Here is a 25,365-nt window from a genome sequence, read left to right as displayed (position 1 = left end):
GAAAGTTAGAAGCATTTTCAAGTTTGGGAAGGGGCGAAATTGGGGCAAGAAATGTCGCAAGAATAATATTAATAATAATAAACAGCGCAATTTCAATAGGATCCTCGGACGACTTTGTCATCGCTCAAGCCCTAATAATAATAAACAGTGCGATTACAATAGGGTTCTACGGACGACTTCGTCGTCGCTCTGGCCCTAATAAACAGCGCGATTACAATAGGGTCCTACGGATGACTTCGTCGTCGCCCACACAAGGGGGCGCCATGAGCAAGATTGCCTACGAGCATATGGAGGCGTTCAGGGCGGGGCTCTTATCATGTCCAGAAATTTTGAAGCAGTTTGGATGAAGTATGTGGGAGAGAGAGCTGCTTGAATATGCATGGCGATGGATCGAAAATGGCAGCGCCATAGCAGCCACGCCCTTTGACCTACAGACATGCAGAGCACAACTTTTGATCAGCATGGTCTCTGGATGATCTGTAAAAAATTTGAAGTCGATTGGATGAAATCCCTAGGACTAGTTCGTAAAAATATAGCATGAGGAAATCACGCCAAAATGGCCGACTTCCTGTTTGGAGTAGAACATTGGTGCCAGAGACTTTTTAGTGCGTCTGTTCAACTTACACATATGTACCAATTTTCATCTTCATACTCCAAAAAAAAGGGTCCTCCGCGGACAACTTCATCGTTGCTCGGGCCCTAATAATAATAATACTAATAAACAGCACAATTTCAACAGGGTAGTCCGCGCATGACTTCGTCGTCGCTCGGGCCCTAATAAATCTTTGCATTTCAATAGGGTCCTCGCACCGTTAGGTGCTTGGGCCCTAATAATAATAATTTCTTCAGTTTCAAGAGGGCCTTCGTCCGGCCTTCGGTCGGTGCTCGGGCCCTAATAAACAGCGTGATTTCAATAGGGGTCTCGGACGACTTTGTCGTCGCTCAGGCCCTAATAATAATAATAATATACAGCGCGATTTCAATAGGGTCCTTCGCGGCGGACTTCATCGTCGCTCGGGCCCTAATAACGCAGCAAAAACAAGAGGGCCTTCGTCCTTCAGCCGAGGTCCCTAATAAACGCACCAAAATCAAGAGGGTCCTCGCCCTTCAGCCGAGGTCCCTAATAATAATAATAATAATTATAATAATAATAATTTCTTCAGTTTCAAGAGGGTCTTCACCCGGCCTTTGGTTGGTGCTCGGGCCCTAATAATTCCTTCAGTTTCAAGAGGGCCTTCAGTCCGTGCTCGGGCCCTATTAATAAAACTAATTTCTTCAGTTTCAAGAGGGCCTTCGCCCGGCCTTCGGTCGGTGCTCAGGCCCTAATAATAATAATAATGATAAATCCTTGCATTTCAATAGGGTCCTCGCACCGCTAGGTGCTTGGGCCCTAATAATAATAATTTCTTCAGTTTCAAGAGAGCCGTCGCCTGGCCTTCTGTCGGTGCTCGGGCCCTAATAAACAGCGCGATTTCAATAGGGTCCTTGGACGACTTTGTCGTCGCTCAGGCCCTAATTATAATAATAACAATAATAATAATAATAATAATAACAATAAACAGCGCGATTTCAATAGGGTCCTCCGCAGACGACTTCATCGTCGCTCAGGCCCTAATAATTAGCGCAACAAAAACAAGAGGGCCTTCGTCCTTCGGCTGAGGTCCCTAATAAACGCAGCAAAAACAAGAGGGCCTTCGTCCTTCGGCTGAGGTCCCTAATAAACGCACCAAAAACAAGAGGGTCCTCGCCCTTCAGCCGAGGTCCCTCATAATAATAATAATAATAATAATAATAATAATTCCTTCAGTTTGAATAGGGCCTTCGCCCGGCTTTCGGTCAGTGCTCTGGCCCTAATAATAATAATAATAATAATAATAATTATAATAATGATAATTCCTTCTAGGGATGCACCGAATATTTGGTAACTGAATATATTCGGCCGAATATTGCAGAAAAACACACTTTCGGTATTCGGTGGAATAAGTTAAAAGCAAGGCCGAATAATAGTGGCGTGTTTTGATAACGTAATCAAACAGCATGCCGTGACGAGCGGAGTAAAATATCGGCAGATCCGTCCGTCACCGCACTCACATTTGCAACTAAAAATAGTTTTGAGCGAGTAAAAAGGCTTAAATCATTCAGCGCGCTGTGCGAGCAACCTACAGATTTCAACCACCAGCAGAAAGGAAAGGCGAATCCCACCGGTTGTGGGTTGAACGGGGGTCACAGATACAGACAGTAATGTATTCCTGTCAATTACGGGGGCCATCGGCTTACCAGCGACAGAGAAGTCGACTCCAATAATATCCTCTCCTTGGCGTCATGACTGCCCAGAAGTACCTGAACAGCCGAGCCAGCCAAACACAGACCATATGTGATGTGTCAGAGGAGAAACGAGCCGTTCACGGCCCACAAACCCCACCGCACTTTAGGGACTGTTCTTTACTTATGAAGGGACTTGTCAGGGGAGGAGGGTGGCTGGCTTTTTATTTTATTTATTTATTTTATTTTGATCCTCCCTATGTTAATCACTTATTGATGCTGTTTTTGAAGTATGAATAAGTCAATAAGTAATTTATTCCATTGAAATATCATTGATGTATTATAGAAAAGTGATTTATCTTTTTATAAATGACAAAAGGCACATCTGCCTCATTTTCGCTGTGGTATCGTGATACTACTCAGAACCATGATATTTTCATTGGTATCGTACAGTGGGTCCCAATTTTGGTACCGTGACAACACTAATCTGGAAGGGGTTCATCTGCAAAAACTAATGAAAAACTAAACAACGATATTCGGTATTCGGTACTTGTTATTTGGCCAAGCGCTTAATATTATTCAGCTTCGGCTTCGGCCACAAATTTTCATTTCAGTGCATCCCTAATTCCTTCAGTTTCAAGAGGGTCTTCGGTTGGTGCTCAGGCCCTAATAATTCCTTCAGTTTCAAGAGGGCCTTCGGTCAGTGCTCGGGCCCTAATAATAAAACTAATTTCTTCAGTTTCAAGAGGGCCTTCGCCCGGCCTTCAGTCGGTGCTCGGGCCCTAATAATAATATTAATAAATCTTTGCATTTCATTAGGGTCCTCGCACCACTAGGTGCTTGGGCCCTAATAATAATAAACGGAGCAGTTTCAATAGGGCCTTCGCCCGGCCTTTGGTCGGTGCTCGGGCCCTAATTATATATTTTCCAAATTAGGTGGTCTTCCTTTTTTGCTTGGGTCCAACTACAGTATTGAAAAACTGCCATGTAAACTAACTAATTTCCACAAACAAATGCTTTTAGTTTGGTCTCTTATTTACAAACACTGTTTCTCTCCACATAAATATCTGTTGGGATTCACAGGACCACAGATGATTTATCATTTGGTAAAATCATCACTGCGCATTTAAAGGCTTTTTCCTCTGCATGCTCTTTGTCTTCAAACAAAGACAGCTAGGTGGCACCCATCCCCACAGGAGGTCTCACCTCACACCTCAGTGAGACTCAAGTCCCAAAACTTGATTGGACAAGACCTTTTACAGTGACATGTGACTCTGTGATGTCACAGGCATCGGTACAAGGTCTGCTCCCTCCAAGCCTTCTCGCTCTTCTTGCTCCAGCTGCTGTAGCAGCTGCACCCCTCTTTCCAACTGGGCCTGGGACAGCAGAGGCCCAAACCCCTGCTCCATAGCCAAAACCACTAAAGGGAGGACAACTGATCACAGACTCTCTGACCTGAAACAGAAAGGTAGAGTTGCGAACACAAGGTTTGCAACCAGCTTTCCAGCAACAAGGAACTAAGTTAGCACCCAGAGTCTAACTCTGCGAAACACTGAGCGACCAGCTTCCTCTGAGTTTCATCTCTGGAACAAAGGACCCAACCAAGACTGCACCTAGAACCATCTTCCCAGCCTTCTTCTGCCGGCTAACAAAGCAGTACACCACCCAGTGACTCTTTCCCCATCCACTCAAGGATCAGTAACCTAACAACTGGGCATAGCTTATCACAGCTTTACAGGCTAAGCAAGACTGTTTGACTTGTATGTGATGTAATGCTGTTTACTGAGTATTGTTGTGATAGTTTGCAGTTAGGTCATTGATTAGTTGGCTTCGCCAAAGCTAAGTGTTTAGTTTGCTAATACTGTTCACAAACACATTCTTGCACACAACTAAACAATCTCTGCACTAATCCAGACCGTTTGCAACACACGTCACATTGACAGACTCATTAACAAATAGGCTTTCAACAGAGCTACATCCAAACAGGCATCTCAAAGTTCCCGCTTCTTTTCCTTTGTCTTTCTCCTGACCACACGGTCAGACAAATACCTCCCCCTGAAGCCAGCCTTGATTCGGCCATTTTGGTAGTTCTCTGTTGTCAGCCATTTTGTTTTGTAGGCCAAACGGCTACTTGATCACCACACCCGCCTTTGTCTTTCTCTTCTTTCTCTCTCTCTCACACACACACACACACACACACACACACACACACACACACACACACATATACACACCAAGCTTGTATATAGTTAGTTAGAATTTGTGTGTTCTGGTTTGCTTTGCTAATTTGTGAATAAATATAATTCTTTGGAATCATACCTGCTGTCTGTTTAATGTTGCACAAGAGTGAATGAATAGTCAACCTCTGCTGCGTCAAGAACTCCGAAATCCTTCAGGCATTACTGTTAATTTTGATTGTTGTCATTAATTTAATTATTAATCAAACTCCAAATTACTAGTTTAGCCTGTTTTATGAGACTGATATCTTTAACTGGCTATCATTTTTCCCTTTATGGGAATGGTGCCCCACGAGGTGATTTAATGTTAATTAAGTCACATTATTTAACATAATTATTAATTATTAATAATAATTATTAATTATTTCCAATAGCCAATTAAACCCCAACATATTTGGTACCTCCGTGTGAAGCCTAGTGTGTTGACCCCAGTATATTTGGTGCCACTGTGTGAGGTAAATATATGTTGATTCCCAACATATCTCATTTGGAACAATTGTGACATACTATTTAAAAACAAATCTATTTTTTTCTCGAACTGGTTTAACAACAATATACTATTTGTAAAGCAGTTATTTAATTCAGAAGGTCTGCTGATGAGTTACTCTGAATTTTTGTGTAGTTATAATATTCCTGTCTCCCCAAGAGAATTTGCGATTGTAATGGATGCTATTCCCACAGGTGTGATGATGCTTTTGAAGGATAACACTGAACCACCTCTTTTTACTTATCCGTTTTCTGTGAATGACTCTATTGTAGGAAAAATATGTTTTCTGTCCAGCCTTTCAACTCGGAACAGAAGGATCATAGCGCTCTTTCAGAATGACATTGTCACCACTCCTTACGTACTCATTACTGGGCAAGATTCGTTCCAAATATCCAGTGGAAAAAAGTTTGGACCTTATCTTCAAGATACTTGTTATCAAAATAAACCTCGGGATGTCTGTTACAAACTTCTCCACTGATGTTATCCTGCAAAACATTATTTACAAAAAATGAGAAATGACATTGACACTAACTGCTCTTTTTGTGGACTTGATAGTGAGACAACTGTACATTTGTTTTGGAGCTGCCCCTATACTGTCACTTTTTGAAAAGATTTTGTCAAGTATATTCATTGCAACATTTATGTTCTATTTTCACTACTGTACAAAGATGTGCTGTTTGTATTTTATGATGTCAGCATTTCAAAACAAAAACAATTCTATATCATTAATCTATTTATTATCTTAGCAAAATTCCATATTCATAAGAGTAAATTTTGTAACAGAAAACCCTCATTCAAAATTTTTATGAATGAAATGCAGCAATACTTAGAAACCATTCAGCACTCCACAAAATCCAAAGCTATGAAGACACTGAAAATATGTAAACAATTTAATTGTTTGAGCTGCTGAAATGTTTTATTTATTTATTTGTTTACTTTATTTCTCTTTCTTTTCTCTTAACCCTGGCATATATGTTCTGTTCATGTCTGTCACGGCTTGTTTTGTACAAGAATTGAAATAAAGTTTTTAAAAAAAAAAAAAAAAAAAAAAGTATATTACGGCCCCGGATGACGCCTGTGCGTATGACAGCTTTGCCAGCTTCTTATCTATCGCTCTGCTTCCTACGTCACGAAGCTGGCGTGAACAGCGTGAAAGCGCACACAGAACACTACATTTAACGCTACTTTGGCCGACTTCAGCAGCTCGTGGACACTTCTGTGATAAAAGCATGAATACATAAATGGCGGTGTTAAGACTAAGGCGTTTCTGCTTGCTTTGATGGGTAGCCAGTCGGCAGGTTGCGTCATCTTTTCGTTCGAGATGGGACTCCATGTTTTGCTCTACTGGCCGAATATTATTGGTGAGAAACATTCGATTAAACTTTAAGAGACTGTATTTTGTGTTATGTGCAGGGGTGTGACAGCTGTGTACCCAGGTAACTTGGCCATTAGCCTACTGTAAACACACATCAGCCAGGCTGCTAGAATATTATAGTGTATTTATGCTGGAATCTTACTATAATATCCTAGCCTAGTTAATTAGAAGAATGTCACTAAACTAGTTAATTAGACGAATGTCACTAAACTAGGATTTCACGCAGAACATTGATGCTGAAAGGCACTGTGATGATAAAAACGTTGAAATTGATTTGAACTGACCTTGGCTAAGGGACTGTTAGTTATGATGGGGGAAGGGTGGTGCAAAAAGGTGGAGGTATGTCAGATACATTTTTAAGCACTGGGGAGGGACTTGTTTTTTTTATTCTGGTGTAGGGGAGGGGCATACAGCTTTAAATGGTTGTATTTTTTATTTATTTTTCCACCGATTTTTAAAGAAAATCTGTGGGCAGGTTTGGAAGGCATAAATAGTGTAATTTGGGCAGGTCACCAAAAATCCACCATTTATCAAAGCCAGAAACAGTTAATAAAAAAAAAAAAAAAAAAAAAGTATTTTTTTCTTCCATGATCCTTGGACACATCACATGTGATAAACACACCCATGAGAAAAAAAACACATAACCAAATTTAAGCTTAAAATTGTTACATTCTATCAAAAATAACTTTGTTCTATATGTCTCATTTAAAGTCTGGCCAAAAATAAGCTATTTTCATGAACCAGCATGCACAACAAGAGTTTAAAAACAGAGGCTTTTATAGCTCCAGTATATTATCTTCATCTTTTAACTTTAAACTTTCAAAAAATCAAGGGTAAGTTTTAAAAATCTAATAATGATTGGAGGGTCATGCATTTTCCTCCAGTCAGTCCAGTCCAGCTTTGGGGAGGGTCAAAGTAAAAAAAAGAAAAGACAAAAAAAAAAATAGTCAGAACCCAGCCATCCCCCCTCTGTAATAAAGAACATTCCCTCACAGCAGTGCTAGTAGGCTTACAAGTGCAAGGCTATATGTCCGTTACTTAGTTGAAGAGTTCCTTCACTCGGCTGTTTTAATTAGTTATGGTTTTGTCTTTTTCAGGATACATTAGAATTGGCCTTGTACTTTCGGCATGGGCTGCCTTTGAGACACCAGCAGTATTTGTTTCTCTTTACTCAATCTTCATAGCACTTGATGGTAAAGTATCTGTTTACTGTGTTTGACCTGTGGGTACAGGATTTTCATTCTTATGCTGATAGTCTTGAAGTGATGCTGCTAGATCATATTTTGTACCAACTCCATACTCGTTTATTTTGGCATCAGTACAAAATAAACAACCACTGTCGTATTGAACGTGTCTACAGTACAATAACCATTTTTGTACAGAAAGAGTAGGTTTTAATAATGACATTAATAAGGCCTGCCTTTCCTTTGAGTGTGCACTAAGGTACTGGCACAATAATTATTAATGCTATTAATTACACCTGTGCTACAGGCCTTTTCCACAGGAGACATTTTGATACATAACACAGGTGTAAATAAGAAAAGGAATGATGGCTGTATTCCATTCAGCTGCTTTATTTTCAGCTTCCTATTATTGTGCATGCTGGCTTACTGTCACACTGTCATGGCTTACTTAAATAGAGTAGGCCTGTCCTTAATGTTAATAGCAACAACTCTACTTTTCCTGTTATAATGAGTCAAAATGTCTTCTGTTAAAACACGTTACGCTACTTGTAGATAATGTTTTACACCAGCTAAGGACTGGATTATTTTTTGAAAAAGACAGCAGTTGACCACCACTGTAGTATTGAGGAGTTTTTCATAGCTGTAACTGATAGCATAAATCATTTAGGTTTCCATTTAGGGCTCTGATCATGTATATGCAGATTCAGTTGTATGCTTTTAATGTCACTTAAATGGAATTGAGCCATTCTAAAATGTATTCATTACGCCTGTGCTTTATCTTCTATCACAAGTGAAAATTGACTATATATGCTACTGTATGTAATTAATCAAGCAGCATCCTATCATTGTACTGTATATCATATAAAAGATGGACTTCACCAAATAGACAACCTGATTTTAGATTAAAGGTATTACTAATGGAATGCTAAAAATGATACTGCATAAACTGGAATACAGAATCTTGGGTATTGCTTGAAAGTGTAGTTGTGTCCAGTTTCAAAAGGATATGAGCATTCTGTCTGCAGTATGTGATAATGTTTACTGTGCAGGAGTGGACGGCTGGCTGGCGAGGAGGCTGTGCCAGAGCTCCAGGTTTGGAGCTTGGCTGGATGTTGTGGTGGACAACTTGGGCCGAGGCATGCTATGGAGCCTGCTGTTTAAGGTCTGATGGCTGCCAACATTAAATACACACAGTATACACACATTCACACTAATTGCGCACATTACACTGGGATTACACTGGATGCGGAAGTGCTGCAGGGCGTGACGATTTTCCTATTGGCCCCGCTGTTAAAGAGATCGTTCCCATTTTTTGAAGTGGGGTTGTATAACATGAGGTACTTTTCGGTAGTCAGTGTATTACTGTCTGCAATAATCTGCAATATAGTTTCAGTTTCTGGTCTATTTTTTCCACAAGCTGTGAGTGAATCTGGCAAAAAAACACACTAATAATCTATTCTGAACTATGTCAAGGATATATTACTTAGGATATAAATGATCTGATTCTTATTAATGATAAATATCCACCCCATGCTTATTTATACCACATTTTGTCAAATGTGTCTAAACAGAGAGCAAGAGAGAGAGAGAGAGACACACACACATACACACACACACACACACACACACAAGCAGACAGAGACAGAGCTATATATGTGAATAGAAAATAACAGAGGAGCAGATCGCTTGCTGACTGGCTTGGCGAAATGTTCCTCTGGTATAAACAGCCAGTGGAATGCTCGCATGACAGTTGTCATATCACAGCGCTTCTGTGTCCAGTGGAAACATGGCCTTAGGTTGTGATGTTAGTATATGATCATCATCTAGGAAAACTTTTAAAATGAGCTTCCCTTTTAAATGTACAGTAGCTAGCAATCAGTCCATCAATTTGTTTGTCACATGAAATCATATGAATACCATTTCAGTGATATATAATCTCTCAGTTCCAGTTCCTGTTTCCTATCCAGTGTCATCTGAAATTGTTGCACATCTAAAATTAACATGACCTCACGTTGTGTCAATCACATATGCACACTGACTCCAAAATTTTCATCCATCTTTTCAGAGTTTTCAGAATAGTTCGATTTTCTGCATTTTTACTGCATCTGTCAAAAGCCTTTAGAGAGTTGTTTGAGTATGGAGCGGTGAAGAAAATGTGGTGGTGGAACACATCTGTGACAAGATAGAGGAACAGGTCACACAATACACATGGGGAGAGTGGTGACAGCCAGATAGGTAACTCCAAGAGAAGCAATGTCCTTTTTTCATTTTATCTTGTATTGCAGTTTTTCTCACAGTAAAACAACAGTAAATGCATCAAACTCAGTGTGCAAGGTTTCTCTGTGTAACGTTTTTTGGTTTTGGATGACGGATTTAAAAAACACATACCAAACAAATGGACTCAATGTGCAAAGCCTTTAGACAGGGTCTCATAAGGATTCTTGTGCCCAAAGGGTAGAAGCTCCTCCTGAGCCTCTCAGTGCTGCCTGCTGAAATGGTACCCTCTTCTCAACCTCAATAGGGAGAAAAGGCTGCTTTCTGGGTGGTTTTGATCTTTAATGATTCTATTGGCCTAATTTTTTGCAGTGCCTTGTGTAAGTACGTTTTAGTCAGGGTAGCGCAGGGGCCTGTTGCTCGAAAGTAGAATTAACCAATCCAGGATAAGTGGAAAAGCGAGGCTGGACAAATTCCCCTAAGTCCATCCTGGCTTAATTGGTTGTTCGAACGCCAAGCCAGGCTGAGGAGGCGCGGCTTTGTCAAGCCAGGTGTAACTCATTCGGATAAGTGCGCGTCCTTGGCTTTCTTAAATAGACCCCGAGATCGATCACAGATTCACCGATGCAGCAATGGAGAGGACACGTGCCGCATACTTCTCACCCCGTGAGCAGCGTCTCATCATGGACACTTATGAAGAGGTAAAACATATAATCATGAAGAAAGGAAACACTGCAGCGATAATAAAGCAGAGAGAGTGTGTGGCAAACAATTGCAGACCAACTGATTGTGTAAGTAATCTAAAAATACACACTTGCTGCGCAAATGAATCTGTCATAATTAGGGTCCGGGCAGCTAAGCTGCCAGTAATCCTAGGTATTCTTCTTCTTCCTTCTTCTTCTTCTTCCGAGGAAATCATACTTCCCATGGATGAAAACTCACCAAACTTTGCACAAAGGTCCAGTCTCATGCCAGATTACCTCAGCTGTAAACTCAAGCCAATAGTCCTGATGGTGGCACTACAGCAAGCGTCCAAATTTCAAAACTTTGAAAATTCATAACAAATCAACCATACGTGCTACAACTTCACAACTTTCATCAAACTGTAGCCCCAATACTTAAGAAACTTTTGCACACTTAAACCTATTAAAAATGATGAAGTTCATCACTCTGTTTTTTTTTTTCCCAAAAACTGTAAAACTTCTTAAACCTATCTCCTCCCACAATTTTTACTCAATTGACACCAAACTTGCTACAGAGCATCTTCAGACTGTCCTACAAAAACTATGTTTCTCAGATTTTTGATTTATCAAAAATTGAGCCTACAGTGCATCAAAATGTTTGACTGTACACGGTACTGTAAACATATACATGCAAATTCTTGCTAAATAAATCTTCAGTGTTCATGAAAATGACAAAATTCAGGAGTCATGGTAGATGATGTGAGTCAATGTAAAAATGGCAATTTTAAACATCAGTTTTTCACTTATGGAGCAAATCAATCATTGTTACAAACAAATTACCAACATCTCCATGTTGTCTAGATGCAATATGTGTATTTTCAGATTTTTGTCTCAATAGCTGAATTTTTTACAGTGGTTTCAAATATGCCTCTCCATGCACGGATGGCTGCTTTCCTACACAACAGTGAATGGCTTACTCAGTTTGGGAAGCCACTGTTGAGTTGCTACTTGCCAATTAGCTCAGAGAGGCAGATGACCGTCTTAGGTTCCAGAGGTTGTGGATTTGAGCCTCAACTGGTGCAGAATCCACATTGTAATGTAATCATCTTCTTGTGCTCCAGCTTATTGCTTAAAATTGCCTGAGCGTGACTGATCACTGTGCAGCATCTTCAAGTCGTTTTTTTCTGCTAGAAAATCTGCCTTCTCATGCTTGAAACTAAACCAAACTTTGCACAAAGATCCAGTGTCAATACTTCAGTGTGAAACTGTCAGAGGCTTCTCACTTTGCACATAGCTCAACTAGTTAAACATCAGTTTTTCACTTATGAAGCAAATCAATCATTGTTAAAATAAATGACCAACATCTCCATGCTGTCTAGATGCAATATGTGTATTTTCAGATTTTTGTTTCGATAACTGAATTTTTTACAGTGGTTTGAAATCTGCTTTTTCATGCATGGACAGCTACTAAACCTGCACGTCTGGCTTAGTCAATTTGTGAAGCTACGCATGAATTGTCACTGACTAATTAGCTCAGTGAGATAGAAATTGATTCTTCGTCTCAGAGGTTGTGAGTTCAAGCCTCAGCTGATGCAAAAGGCAGATTGTGTTGCTAAATTCCTAAATGTCTTCCAGTTCTTCTGCTTGTTGCTCAGAATTGCCTAAAAATGCCCGGACCCGACCCATCGCTGCGCAGCAGCTATAATTACAATTAAAGTTCCATCCACAAATGAACAGTTGTACACTTCACCTTAAAGGTGAGCAGTGGATATAATATTACTCGGGAACCAATTGCTGATTTCACACCAGCGGAAGAGCTCACCCTGACAGACTCTGTCCAACCCACAGAAACCGCCCTCTTCATACAAGGTACATTATTCCAGTATACTGTACATGGAATCAGTCATTTTATTCATTCATTAATCAACCATTGGTGTTATGTGGACTGTCTGACTTTGGATTGTCTTGCAGTGTCAGGTGACACACTGACCCTTCTGGAGCCACCGGAAGATGATCCGGTGAGTGTTATTCATTAGAGGCATTTGCTTGACATGTCTTGCAAGTTTACATTAGGTCAATACAAATTCTATTTAATGTGGCAGGGTGAAGGCACATCTGCAGCAGGGGATGCAGCAGATGAGGAGGAGACACTTTCTCTGGACTCTAGAAGGTTTGAGGTAACCTGCCAGTCTTGTGGAGATAATTTAATCCTTAATGTATAAGAAGTCAGTGATGTGGTGCTCATAGAAAATATATTTGTAACAGGACACAGATGAACAGCCTGACAGCCTGCCTGGAAATGTAGTGAGTATTGTCTGAAGGACATCCATGGTGTCCACAATTGCTGTGCTAATAGATATGTGTTTTACAGAATTCACAAACTGTCAGACACAGGCCTGGAATTTCGTCATTTTAGGGGCAAGGCCACTTGGCCTTTCGTGTTGTCAATTTTTTGAGGGCACAAAGGCCAAAAGCCAGGGCAGCAAGGCCATACAATAAAACAATGATTTTAAGTCCACGTCCATAATGAATTTAATTTACAACTAAGGATGTATAACTATCTGTGAAATGAAAAAATAAAACAAGCTCAAGTAATAATAATGAGTATAATAAGTAATGTGATTTATTTAATAGCACTAATAAACCCAATGTGTTTTAAATATAGAACAACCAGGTTCATGTATTTATAAGCAAACAAAATTAAATTTTAGGCCTAAATATTTTTTGAGTGTACACGGTACACTGATTCATTGAACAAGACTGGCTTACAATTATTTTTGATGTGTTGTTAGATAGCTAACAAACAAACAAACTACAGCAGGGCTATTCAATTAGGCTACTGTTTCAACTGGGCCACATTTCAAAACCAGATCATGTCGACGGGCCACATCTTTAGCAGTGAGCAACAGATCCAGCATTTTTTGCATACACACACACACACACACATATATATATATATATATATATATATATATATATATATATATATATATATATATATATATATATATATATATACACAGGCTTGGCCCTCCTCAACATGATGCAGAAACAGACTAAAAGAGAGCTATCAATGCACAGAAGCATAATAAGTGACATTAAGTCACAGTATCTAATAACACACACTATCTCTCCACCAGCATCTCCCTCTCCCTCTCCCCTCCACACACACATGTTTACATGTTTACAACAACAAAGTCACTATTTAAATCCCAATAATAGCCTATCTCACTGGAATATAAATATTCCTCCTGACATCACAATACTGAGTGAAAAAAGTCACGTTATCTAAACATGAAGACAGACACCAGTATCAGTCATTCGTCCTCCTCTCTGTCCCTCCTCTACTGAGGACACTCACTGTCTGCAGGTCGGCTGCCTCAGGTACATGTTCAGATAAAGTGTTAGCCTACATACAGACAGCTTTCATTTAGTTTGTCTTTAACACTTTGCTGTTAGCACTGCAAGCGCGATGTGCTTCTGTCGACCGCGATCATAAATCATAATAGCGGTGAATGAGAGACTGTGGACAGAGCGGATTGAAATATGGCTTTCTACATGTTGATCCCATGTATTGAAAATTCAGTGGCAGAGGTTTTATCGCACTTACTCACAGTAAGAAGTGTAGTTGTCGTCAACTAGAGTGATCTTGAAGTTATATTCCCTTCACCTGCACCGCGGCCTCTTTGCTGTTGAGTTTGTGTGTGTGTGTGTCTGTGTGTGTGTGTGCGCGCGCTGTGAGGGGTGACATGCAGAGAGGAGGAGAGAGGCTGCAGAATGTTGATGAAACCGAAACTTTAAAAAGTGACGCCGATAATGGCGGAGCTTACTGTTATTATGGCGTTGATTAAACTTGCCTTGGGTTGTTTAATACCGGGTCTCGGTGCCAATCCCTGCCCGGGCGTTTGATGAAGTCTCCTGGTTGGCCGGTGATAGACTGGTGTCAAACTGTCGTTATAGCCTGTCTGAGCGGTTCATGGCAGGCTCCAATCAAACCCCCCACTGGTGATGTGCGCATCGTCTCATTTTATGTTTCTCAGTAAGAGTCCAGAATGCCATCGCATTTTTTTTCTCAAAAGACGCAGGTGTCAGAGCCGTGTTGACAGGAAAGAGGCAGAGGAGAAAACCGCAAAATCACCTGGGGCAGTGCGGGCGGGGCATCAAGGCCACTGTGGCCTTAGGGCAGATATTTTTTTCAAGGGCACAGGGCCAAATTGGGAGGCCACGAGAGCCATGGCCCTCGTGAAATTCCTGCCCTGGTCAGACAGCTATATGCTACTCATCTGAGGAAGCAAATAGCCCTGGCAGATGTCAAGCTCCGGTGTGAGAAGAGAAAGCTGCAGGACATGGAGCCTGACAGACAAATTAAAAGGAAAAACCTTAAGGAAACTGGACTTGCAAATTAAGAAACTACAGAAAGAAGTAAGTGACTTTAATGCACATTGTAAGCATGACTGTGATGCAATGTATTAATCAATATTATTTCTCTCTTTCTCTCCACAGCTCAAAGCAGACAGTGACTGATTTTAGTATTTTTCATTTAAATAAAATGAGGTCAAAGAATATTGTGGTTTCATGTTTTCATTCATTGATGTAAAGTACACTGGAGTTTTTGGTCCAGTTAACTGGGAATATAATTTGGGAAGGTCATACAGTTATGAAGCCTAATAACCACTAATTGTATTAATGCCAAATACACTTACTTGTATGTTTATTCCAACAATTATTCCTTTTATTGGTAAGGATATGTGCATGTCAAAGTATGCTTGGGCTATGACAAAAATAATGTTTTAAATGTTAAATGTTTTTTTTTTATTATTGTAGGCTTAATGTATTTTGTTCAAAATTGAGGCAAATACGTACATAAGAACATGAAATGACGGTAAAACACACTGATTTCCGATCGCAGTGACAGCTGACTGGACAGATAAAGCACCAGGCTAAACTAAGCCTGGTTGTTAGCCTGGTCGGGATCAGGCTAAGTGCACAGAATAAATCTCCATGGCAACATATGTGCCTCTGCTTTCGAACAACCGAATCAACGCTAAATTAAGCCAGGATAACCGACATATCCCGACTTAATCCCTTATCTAGGTTTCGAACAACAGGCCCCGGGGCCTATAGTGTTCGTAGCTGGTGTTTGATCCCTCCATGCCTCGGTGCCTTCTCTGATGCTTAGATGGACATAGAGATGGTTTTGCTTATCCACGTAGTCAGAATTGTAGCTGGAGTTCATCTTTTCCATTTTTTCCTTGATGTTTTATCTCTGATGCGTATACTTGAAAACTTCCGGCAGCCAGTTAGCAGAGTCAGCAGCAGGAGAGTTCACAAAGTAATAAGCTGATGTCCTTACCCTAATGAGTGACTGAAAGTTGTATATTCCTGTCATTGTCCAATATTAATCACAAAAAGTATAGCTAATATTTGTAAATAACTTAATTAGCATATGTTAACATAAATTTTGCAGATCTGACAGAGTGGCGTTCAGATAGGTCCACGTCTAGCAACAAAATTATTGTATAAATGATTAGCTGGTACAAAGGAGCCTAGTATTTGCAAAAAAACAAATCCCTATTAATCCTTATTATATGTGCAGCAGCAGCCCGTACTGTTCTGTGTCATGATTTTTGTGACATCAAGCAGAATAGCCACTGTACCACTCACTCAGCCTTGTCTGTACAGATTTACTTGTGACTTTGACTCTGAATAGATCTTGCTTGTATGTCTACAGTATGAAACACTTATTGCAAACACAGAGGTGTCTTGCTGTTAAAATGTGTCTCTTCTGATATATGCCATATCTGCACTGTGTTATAGTGGGGTTGGCTGGTGTTTGCTTTGGAGTGGTGTGTGCTTGTGTGTAACCACAATGCCAGAGGTGACCAGTGGAAGAGCAGTTTCATCACCAGCCCTCAACTCATACAAGCTATCATGGCAAACGGTAACAAGACTTTCACTGTAAACAAGGTGATGTACTGTGCAGCTTAAGATAAATCACATATTCCATGAGTTCATTTGAAACTGAATCTGTATCTGGTGCTTTTAGGGTTTCGAACACCTCTTGGCACGTGGGTGGTGAGCGGATTGCACGGCCTCCCCCTGTGGCTGTACGGGTGCCAGTGGGGTTTACTCACTCACTGGCTGTTTGTACCTCCGTGGATCCAGGCTCTGGGGACCCTGCTGCTGGCTGCAGGCCGCCTGCTGGCTCTATCAGTGGAGGTCATGTTGACAATTGTGAAGATGCATTGAAATAATTGCTGCTCATATTTCATATTATGTGATCATGTAAAGCTGTCTCACAGCCAACATTCTGTCTGTTTCTCTGCAGATATGGTGCATATGGACACACATTGAATACCTCACCAATGAGGAGACACAGGAGGAAAAGAATTGAAAGGCACTCAGCACAGTCAACTTCTACTGTACATCTACGCTGGTATATTGCTTACATTATTCCACTACCTTTATGTGATAACTGTCTAAGTTATCTAGAATCTTACCATTGTTACTTAATTTCCGTATGAATGAAATGATGCATTCTTTCATGCTGACTGGTAGTGATAAATTAGTTGCAGCTTCTCTAAAGAAAATTCTTGAGTAAAACACCAAAGCATCAGTTAAATAGGTTTGAGGGGGTACCTGTTTTTTCATACCTTCTTGAACAATGGCCTCAGGTCAAATTTGGGTCTCTCCAAAACACAAAAAAAAAACCCAAATTCCTGTGGGAGAACGTTGGAGAATTGGGGAAAGCAGTGTGTCATGATTTCTGAGGTAAATAATCAGTCTGCTCAAGTAACAGCAAGTGATGACCAATTACAGTTTGAAAATGTAACATTAACCAATGCTGAAGATCTACATCGACAAACGTAATATTGGTCATCTGTCTCAGTGTCCTCTTCTTCTTAATTGCTTATCTTGGAGAAATGATCCCACTGAATGGCCAGTAGTGACATACTCGGATATTTACAACTATTTGAGTAAATCACCAGGGGGGTATTCCATCAACGTAGCAAAGAATATCCAGACTAAGGTGTAATCTTGAAGTTTGACTAAACACCAACTCGCAATCTAGCACCAACCCATTCCATCAAGTGAAATCAGCTGGCTCCAATTGACGCTAATTCAAGCCTCACCCGATAAGCCTCAATTCATGCACACACCCAGGGAAAATAAAAAGCCCACACTAGTCGAGTGCCGAAAATGTTGCAAAATGTCAAAAAGCAAAGGAAAGGAGTGAGCGGAGGCTTTTTCTATGGCGGAGCAAACGCTCCTTATGGAAGTGTATGAGGACTATAAGGACATAATTAAGAAAAAGGCAATACTGCAGCAATTAATAAAGCAAGGGAGGTGGCGTAGCGGAATATTGCCGACAGGCTTAATGCGCAAGTGACAAAGAAAATTCAGCATTTCAGGATAATATCATGTTATATAAATCCCGCATCAAAGGGACAAAATATATGTAGATAAGAACACCTATTAAATCTAACAATTCAAGTATGCCTGATGAAATTCACCACGTGTAAATTAATATTAGTGATAGACTATTATCACATTTATCTACAGATTCCTATGTAAATTTCAGATGATGCATTTAATCGAACTATTTTATGTGAATCATCACATTTATCACATAACTGACTGTAGATTTTGACATTTCTGAAATGATCAGTTTATAGGAAATAATCACATTACATTTATCTATTGATTGTAGAAAATGACATTTAGCAAATCCATCAGTTCAGTGGAGATGAGGAAAACTATTAAGTGAATGCAGGTGATTGTGAATCAATTATCTATTTCTCATCATTTGGGAGTCAACTGTAAGCTCTATCCCTGATTATATCAAAATAAGGAAAATCCCCTTAAATGTATGGAATGTGCTATAGGATGAGGAACAGACAAACCACAATGGTGTGTGTCCCATTTTAATGTGGTTGCTTTGTGTCATGGTTAATTCATAAATATAAAAGATAACCATATGTTAATGTGATCATTTCAAGCCCTATGCATGATGTATGGTGATGCTAGAAATAATCAAAACGAATAGAAAATACACCCTTTTTACCTCTCTGCAAACAGTTGCCTTTAAGGCCTCTACACATGATCAGATGTAAAACCGCTTTGCGCTGGCTGTCCCATTGTTTGTCTATGGAGAGGGCGGCAACGCCTGACAAAGCGGCACCGCTACCCTTGGCGTCGCGCACCACTCGGATTTTCCGCCCCAGCGCTGCACTCAGAGTTGAAATTATTTGAACTTTGACCGCGCTGCTGCGCCGCACCTGGCGGTGAACCAAGTGTGTTGTTCTTATCATGTGAAGGCCGCTTTACTTACTTTACTTTACTTGCCTCTCAGCATCACCAGCATTATACAGGAATGTACCGCCAGCAAAGAACCTCAGTGCAATACAGACTGACTGCACAGTGGTCAGAGACTGGCTGCGGCATGTGACCTTTATAATGTGTGGTTCCAGCAAACTGCATAGATAAACTATGGTTTGCCTGCTGAACCAGTACCTCTCCCACAGATAGGAGTCTGTCCGTATCAATGGGTTGGTCCTGTCCTGGAAGACCCATGGGGTGGTGGTGGTTAGAAGGCCCACTGAACAATGGGGGCCTCCTCATCAACAGGATCCTTGATGAAGGGGCATGCCATTATTTCCTAATTTACTCTCTCTTGCTCTGTCTCTGTGTCTCTCTGGGTGTGTCCCTCTCCTTCTCTGGCTGTTGTCAGTTGACCTTAATTGGCTGTGAATTTGCTTGTCAATTGGAAACACAGCGGGGTGGCGATAGGAGGGCAATCACATATTCATGTACAATCTTTTATTTAATACCTCAGTTTCATTTTATTATAGTTTTGTTTTTATTAAATTCATTTTGCCTTTACTGCTGTTTTTTTTAATTATCTTATTTTTATTACATTTTAATTTGTTTTTTAATAGTTAATTTTTTTTATTGATTATGTTATATATTTTATGATCTACATATTATTTTATCATTACATGACAGTTGTGAGTGTGTAAAAGCACTGGCAGAACTGTCTTTTAGGTGTCTGTTCTTGTCTGTTGAACATTTTTTGATCATAGATGGAGCTAATCCTCACCTTAATCCTGCTACAGACCAGGATTGCCCGGCAGCATAAATTACCATGGTTGATGGAAAGGAGTTGTGGCTCAGTTTGATGGAACGGAAACCGGAGTTTAGCTCGATGTATCAGGCTTAGCCAGAAACATGGTTTCCATGGTTACCGATGTGAGGCTAATCTTATCCACTTTGATGGAACAGAACTCTGGCTCACATTAGCCAGACTTGACCATTTAAGCCTGGATTTGCCTTTAGCCTGCTTGATGGAATACCCCTCTGGTAAAATCGTTTAATCCAACAAAACCAGGCCTTACACAGCTTAGTTAGCTTCGACCTCTATAGTTTGTCTGGACAAATTAGTAAAATTCTTTCTGTACATAACATTAGGCACACTTAGTGTCAGGATCCCACAGTTTTCCCATTCTTCCTGCTGATGCCTCACGTCTTATTGTTTAAAAGCTCCTTTTCTTTGGTTTGGCAGGTTGTAAACACTTTTATAGATTCTTTACAATGTTGATAGTGCATCCCACCACAAAGCAGCTTGTAGGAATTTTTGTGTTGTTTGCTAACAGATGTAAATGACAAGGAGGCACCTTCACACAATACAATAGAGAGTGATGAGCTGTTTTCCCCTCTGGTGGGGGCGGAACTTAAATGTGATCTGTTTCCATTCATTTAACAAGCAGAAACTGTACATTTCCTGTAAAAATGGAAGTTTATTTTGAAAAGAGACAACACATGTAACAAGCATAAATTCAACTGCTGTCCCTGAATGTCCTAAAGTGATGCAGGAGGGGTACCTACTACATCATATTTTGATGTGTAGGGCCACTGACTAAGCATCAGTATTTGAGTTGGGAGTGAGAATGTTATGCAACATCACCCAGTTACTCTGTAACCAGAGCAAATACTGAAACATTATCTGAGACTAATTAAGGAATGCCGGCAGGCCTGTTAGAGGTATGAAAACACCTCCAGTAAACAATGGTTTCTGTTGATGATAAGAGTATTGTGTGATTACCGTAATTTGCTTTATGAAATGACACTAGCCACCAAAGGGAGAGACTTATTGTTCACATAGATCACACCACATTAAACAGGAAGGCTATATCCAAAGCCTGTATCTGCAATGGATTCAGTTTTAAGTAAAACTCTTGTGCACTGTATACCAACAAAACTTTCTTCATGTATATTTACACCTGCCCATTGCTGCTAAACATAACAAGGTGTGTGCAAATGTTTGAGAATGTTGAAGAGTGTTGAGAGTCTGAGCTGAAGCAACTACAACAGTATATGACTTTGCTTTTTCTGCTATGGAACCTCATACCTTTGGTTTATTCTCAGTTTGACTTCAGCAAAAGGCTCACTTTGGGTTAGAAAAAAAATTCAGAAACTATTTCTATGATAAAATAAGCCAATAAATGCAAAGATACAACATCACTACAAAACAAGGCTGGGCAGCAAGGGTTTAGTAACAAGACTTTCATGTGATGGCATTAATGTTTGACTGGTGGGAAATAGTTGACTTAAATGACCTAAATGGAATTAGTTACATAAGCGTTTTTCCTTTGAAAGATATTTTGTATTTCTAGATGTGTTGACTGTTAAAAAGGCTAAGCTGTGCCTTTATTTGATTCTGTGCAAAATATTTTTTATTAAAGGGATACTTTGATGAATTTTAAACAGTTTTGTATCATAACAATGTGGATAGTGTGTGTTAATGAACTGTGGTAAAATTCCATCTTGCCAACACTGCTCATCACTCAGCTCAATTACACGCGATAATGCGGCACATTTTCACTGGCATTTGGGCGTAGCTATTCTAAACCTTTTTATAGTGTTTCAAATCAGATTAAACAGTATAGTATAGTCTAGTAGTACATGACAGTATATTAAGACAATTTGTCATCCATCCATCCATCCATCCATCCATCCTCTTAATAGGAGGCACCCGATCAGATGCCCAAACCACCTCAACCGGTTGGTTTCGACGCAAAGGGCCAGCAGTTCTACTCCGAACTCCTTCCGGATGTCTGAGCTCCTCACCCTATCTCTAAGGCTGAGCCCAGACACCCTTCTGAGGAAACTCATTTCGGCCGCTTGTATCCACGATCTCATTCTTTTGGTCATTACCCAAAGCTCATAACCATAGGTGAGGGTTGGGACGTAGATGGACCGGTAAATAGAGAGCTTCGCCTTCTGGCCCAGCTCCCTCTTCACCACGACAGTCCTGGCTCTTCTGTTGTTTGTCTGTTTTACTGATGTAGCAATTACAGTATTGGACTCAACAATTCATAATTAATTCCAAAATATGTAACTATAAATCATAACTCAAGATTATGCCTCAGAAACACATGAACTGACATAACAAATAAAGGAGCCTGATGGAACTCAACTTCAACAATGAGTTTTATATTAAATAACAGAAATCAAATCCTTGGAGCAGCACCACCCATTAAAAAAGAGAGGTTTATAGCCAATTAGCCTATTAATAAATTTAGTCTCACAAACTGAAGGCTGCTACAGAATTCTTTTCCTGATGTACAGTTAACCCAACATTTACACCCACACAAATCAAAAGATCAGTTTTCTTTATAAATGAAATATTTATTGAACAAGTAACTACAAACTTAAAAAAAACCTAAACAGTTTATTTTACAATTGCAGGGAAGTTATCTGGCTGCATTTACTGCTGCCTTGCAATAAAATGCTGAGAGACAAGTTTCAAGAGGTGTGATTTTTTGTACCCAACCAACAACGTTGGTTGGGTACAACACTAAAATATCATTGTATGTTCCAGGGGCACTGCCAGGAAAAAAAAATCACATTGGGCACCCCCTGCGCAGCTGTGTCTAGGACCTAACTGACCCATTAAAAGCTTTATATAACTCTAACTTTGAAGGCTTGCAACTGTCTTGCTCCTTGTAGTTCAATACTACCAGTACAATATTTACTGCTTGTGAGTTGTACATGCAACAGTCTGCATACAGTATGCAATTCACTATTTGATGAAAGATTAAAAGCTGCCATAAAAAATGTGCTAAAGTCCATCTTTTACAGTCTAAATGTAATTTTTATTGTAAAATCCCAAAATGGAGAAATCTCTTAACATTAATGAAATACTTAGAAAAATAACTTAAATATACATTAACTTTTCAATCAAAATGAATTAAGATCATCATCTCAAAATAATGAAAACAGCAGATTTTGATTCTTTATCTATAGATGTCATTTAACAGCCATAATTCAATCTAAATGAAAGCATCTAACTGGATTATTTTAATATTGCCTGTAACTTTCATACAGGCTGAGTTAGGCTACTTAATGTTTCCAACTGTCCAGCATCCAGTACAGACAGTTGTAGGCTGTTTTTGTTTCATAATAATCATTATGTGGAAAAATAATTTGCATGAATTTCTGTCATTAAAAATATTTCGTTTTCTTTTGTGTAATGGTAAAAAAAGAAGAGCAAGAGAGGGAGAGAGAAATTCCCACAGACCCCTTGCAATGATGCTAACTGGCATGTCATTCAACACAGTGTTGCTCACCTTCTTCATTGGGACGGGGAGGGGTAAAGTTATGGGGAGACAGGGCTGCTGCTTCTGACTCATCTGTTGTTGAGTCTGGTAAAAGGGGCAGGGACAACTGATTTAATATGAATATCTTGCAAAACATTTACCTGCACTGATTAAATGTAGGTTAAAAAGGAGTGGAGTGTAGGCTAACACTAGTCTGTAGCTAGCTTATTTCACTATGGACATTAAGATAACAGGTTCATTTCTACCACTCACAGACTATAGGCTACCCACCTTTCTTGGAGCAAAACTGGGTCACATATTGACACCCTTTCTTTTGCCTCTCCTCTCTCTCCTTTCTCTCTTTCCTTCTTTGAAAACCGGGTTTTCTTTTAGTACTAGGAAGCATGATGATGACTGTAGCATTCGAGCACAACTGCTGACTGCTATTAGGCATTGTCACCGTCAGTGTGCTAATGCAGGACCAAACCATTTCATGCAGATACAGGGGGGTGGTCAGTCAATATGGATGTTTACTTTTTGGTCAAAGGGGATATTTAACTTTTACTGCCAAAAACAAGTAAAAACAAAGAGATCATTAATTTCATTACTATATTTGAAAAACATATATTTTTAATGATGATGGTTTAATAATTTTATATTCATTTTTACCTATTTTGGAATTATCCTAACTAACCTGCACTTCATGAACGCCTCGCAGCACAGATGACCCAGCTGCTAAGGGATGGGACCCACCCAGAATGGTTAACACAGGGCAGGACAGACCTCCAGAGAGTAAGGCAAGTCCTGAGAAGTCAGCTGAATGGTCAGAACAAGGTCCAAGCCATCAACATGTACACACTGCCAGTCATTAGATACCCAGCTGGGATCATGAGCTGGCCAAAGTAGGAGATAGAAGCCACCGATATCAAGACAAGAAAGCTCCTCACCATAGGCCCGTTTCCACCGCAGGAACTTCAAGGTAATTTTATGGGGCCGGGGCCGGGGCCGTTGGTGCGTGTCTCCACGGCAGGAACCACCCCTGAAGGACAGTGTTCCGGAAATTTTACAGGGGCTAAACAAGTCCCTGCCTCATAGTAGGTACTCAGAACGTCCCATGATAGTAGTGGTATCACATGATAGTAGTGGTGTTTGAGTGAGTCATATCTGATATTTACATCTGAACACATTATACATTAGAAAATACTTGTTGAAAACATGTGAGATGCTAGGAACTGTCTAGCTCTGAATTGTGGAGTTAAACCATTGTTTTTCAACATTTGTGTCCAGCATTTTTTGGGAGGGGTTAACAGCCTGCTCGATGATGCAGTGGAGCAAGCCTTAGCATAAGGCCCCTACACTATGTAGCCGTTGAGTTTTCTAGTTGTAAAACTCTTGTTTGTTAATAACATTTGTTTGTCCATGTTTGTTTCACTGGGTTGTAAATAAATTCTGGTTTAAGGTGTAAATACAAGAAAAACTGCATGTGGCTTTTGTGATCAATGATATATAAGTTTTAATGTTTTTGCAGCTAACAGTGAAGCAGTGACAGGACAACAGTGAAACATCCCCTCATTACATTTGGTGTCAATCATCTCAACTCATAGAGAGAAACAGGGCTGTAGGAGAGATCATGGCTTTATTGAACATCTCTAACTTTGTCCATCTTTCCCAGCAAGCCCACACCCTCTGACCCTCCATCCCCTCCAGTACTGAAATTATGGTATTCAGATATCACTAGATCATAATAATGACCGATAGGTATAGCCAAGTCAAATTTTCTCCTTACATTCCATCAGACAGCTGGTTTCTCAGGGTTATTGATAAAGGAAAAACACCCTTCAATACGCTGAGAAAAAAAAAAAAAAAAAATCAAATTTCTGAGTCAATTTTTGTCTTTTTCCTCTTGGCCAAACAAAGAAAGTGGCATCATGGCAAGAAAGTCACAATTCAGCTGGAGTGTAGACAGAAAATGCTTTATGTAAATATAAGTGAGAAGGAGCCTTTTCTGGAAATTCCAGGACTGGTACAGAGAAAAATCTATTGTAGAAGTCACAGAAATTATGAGCCCATGTTTCCGAAACAGTAGCCCTCATAGACCAGAGTGCAATTCAGCAGGGTGACGTGACCTTTGATTGAAAGCAGTCAGTGTTGCCAAAGGGGAGAACAAAATAAACCCTAGGTTGGACCAGCCATGATTATATCTCAACAGTATATGAGTATTTGTGGGGAGATTTTTCTATTGTATTTTTGCAGTTGCTGACTTTGTAGGACAAGAATGTATGTATTGACTATTTGTCACAAGCCCAACTCTACTGTTTTTTTCT

The 25,365-nt window shown here is 39.9% G+C and overlaps 1 protein-coding gene across 3 annotated transcripts; it reads left to right on the top strand.

Annotated features, from left to right (window-relative positions):
- The first annotated feature begins 6,045 nt into the window (after positions 1–6,045).
- Positions 6,046–24,518, top strand: LOC117259843 (uncharacterized). Of its 3 annotated transcripts, none has more exons than XM_078166856.1 (7): positions 6,046–6,347; positions 7,459–7,554; positions 8,595–8,707; positions 16,260–16,383; positions 16,489–16,661; positions 16,771–16,878; positions 21,468–24,518. In XM_078166856.1, exons 1-6 carry the CDS (start codon positions 6,266–6,268, stop codon positions 16,834–16,836), a joined length of 654 nt encoding a protein of 217 aa, XP_078022982.1. In that variant the 5' UTR covers positions 6,046–6,265; the 3' UTR covers positions 16,837–16,878; positions 21,468–24,518. The 3 variants fall into 3 exon arrangements, with proteins under 3 accessions (XP_078022982.1, XP_078022983.1, XP_078022981.1); XM_078166855.1 differs by having other exon boundaries at positions 6,050–6,347; positions 23,760–24,518; XM_078166857.1 differs by lacking the exon at positions 7,459–7,554 and having other exon boundaries at positions 6,048–6,347; positions 23,760–24,518.
- Positions 24,519–25,365: the final 847 nt, after the last annotated feature.

The sequence above is a fragment of the Epinephelus lanceolatus genome, chromosome 4, assembly GCF_041903045.1.
Source record: "Epinephelus lanceolatus isolate andai-2023 chromosome 4, ASM4190304v1, whole genome shotgun sequence".
Lineage (NCBI taxonomy): Eukaryota > Metazoa > Chordata > Actinopteri > Perciformes > Serranidae > Epinephelus > Epinephelus lanceolatus.
Note: the sequence above shows the minus strand (reverse complement) of the source record. Positions and strands in the feature narration are given on the sequence as shown.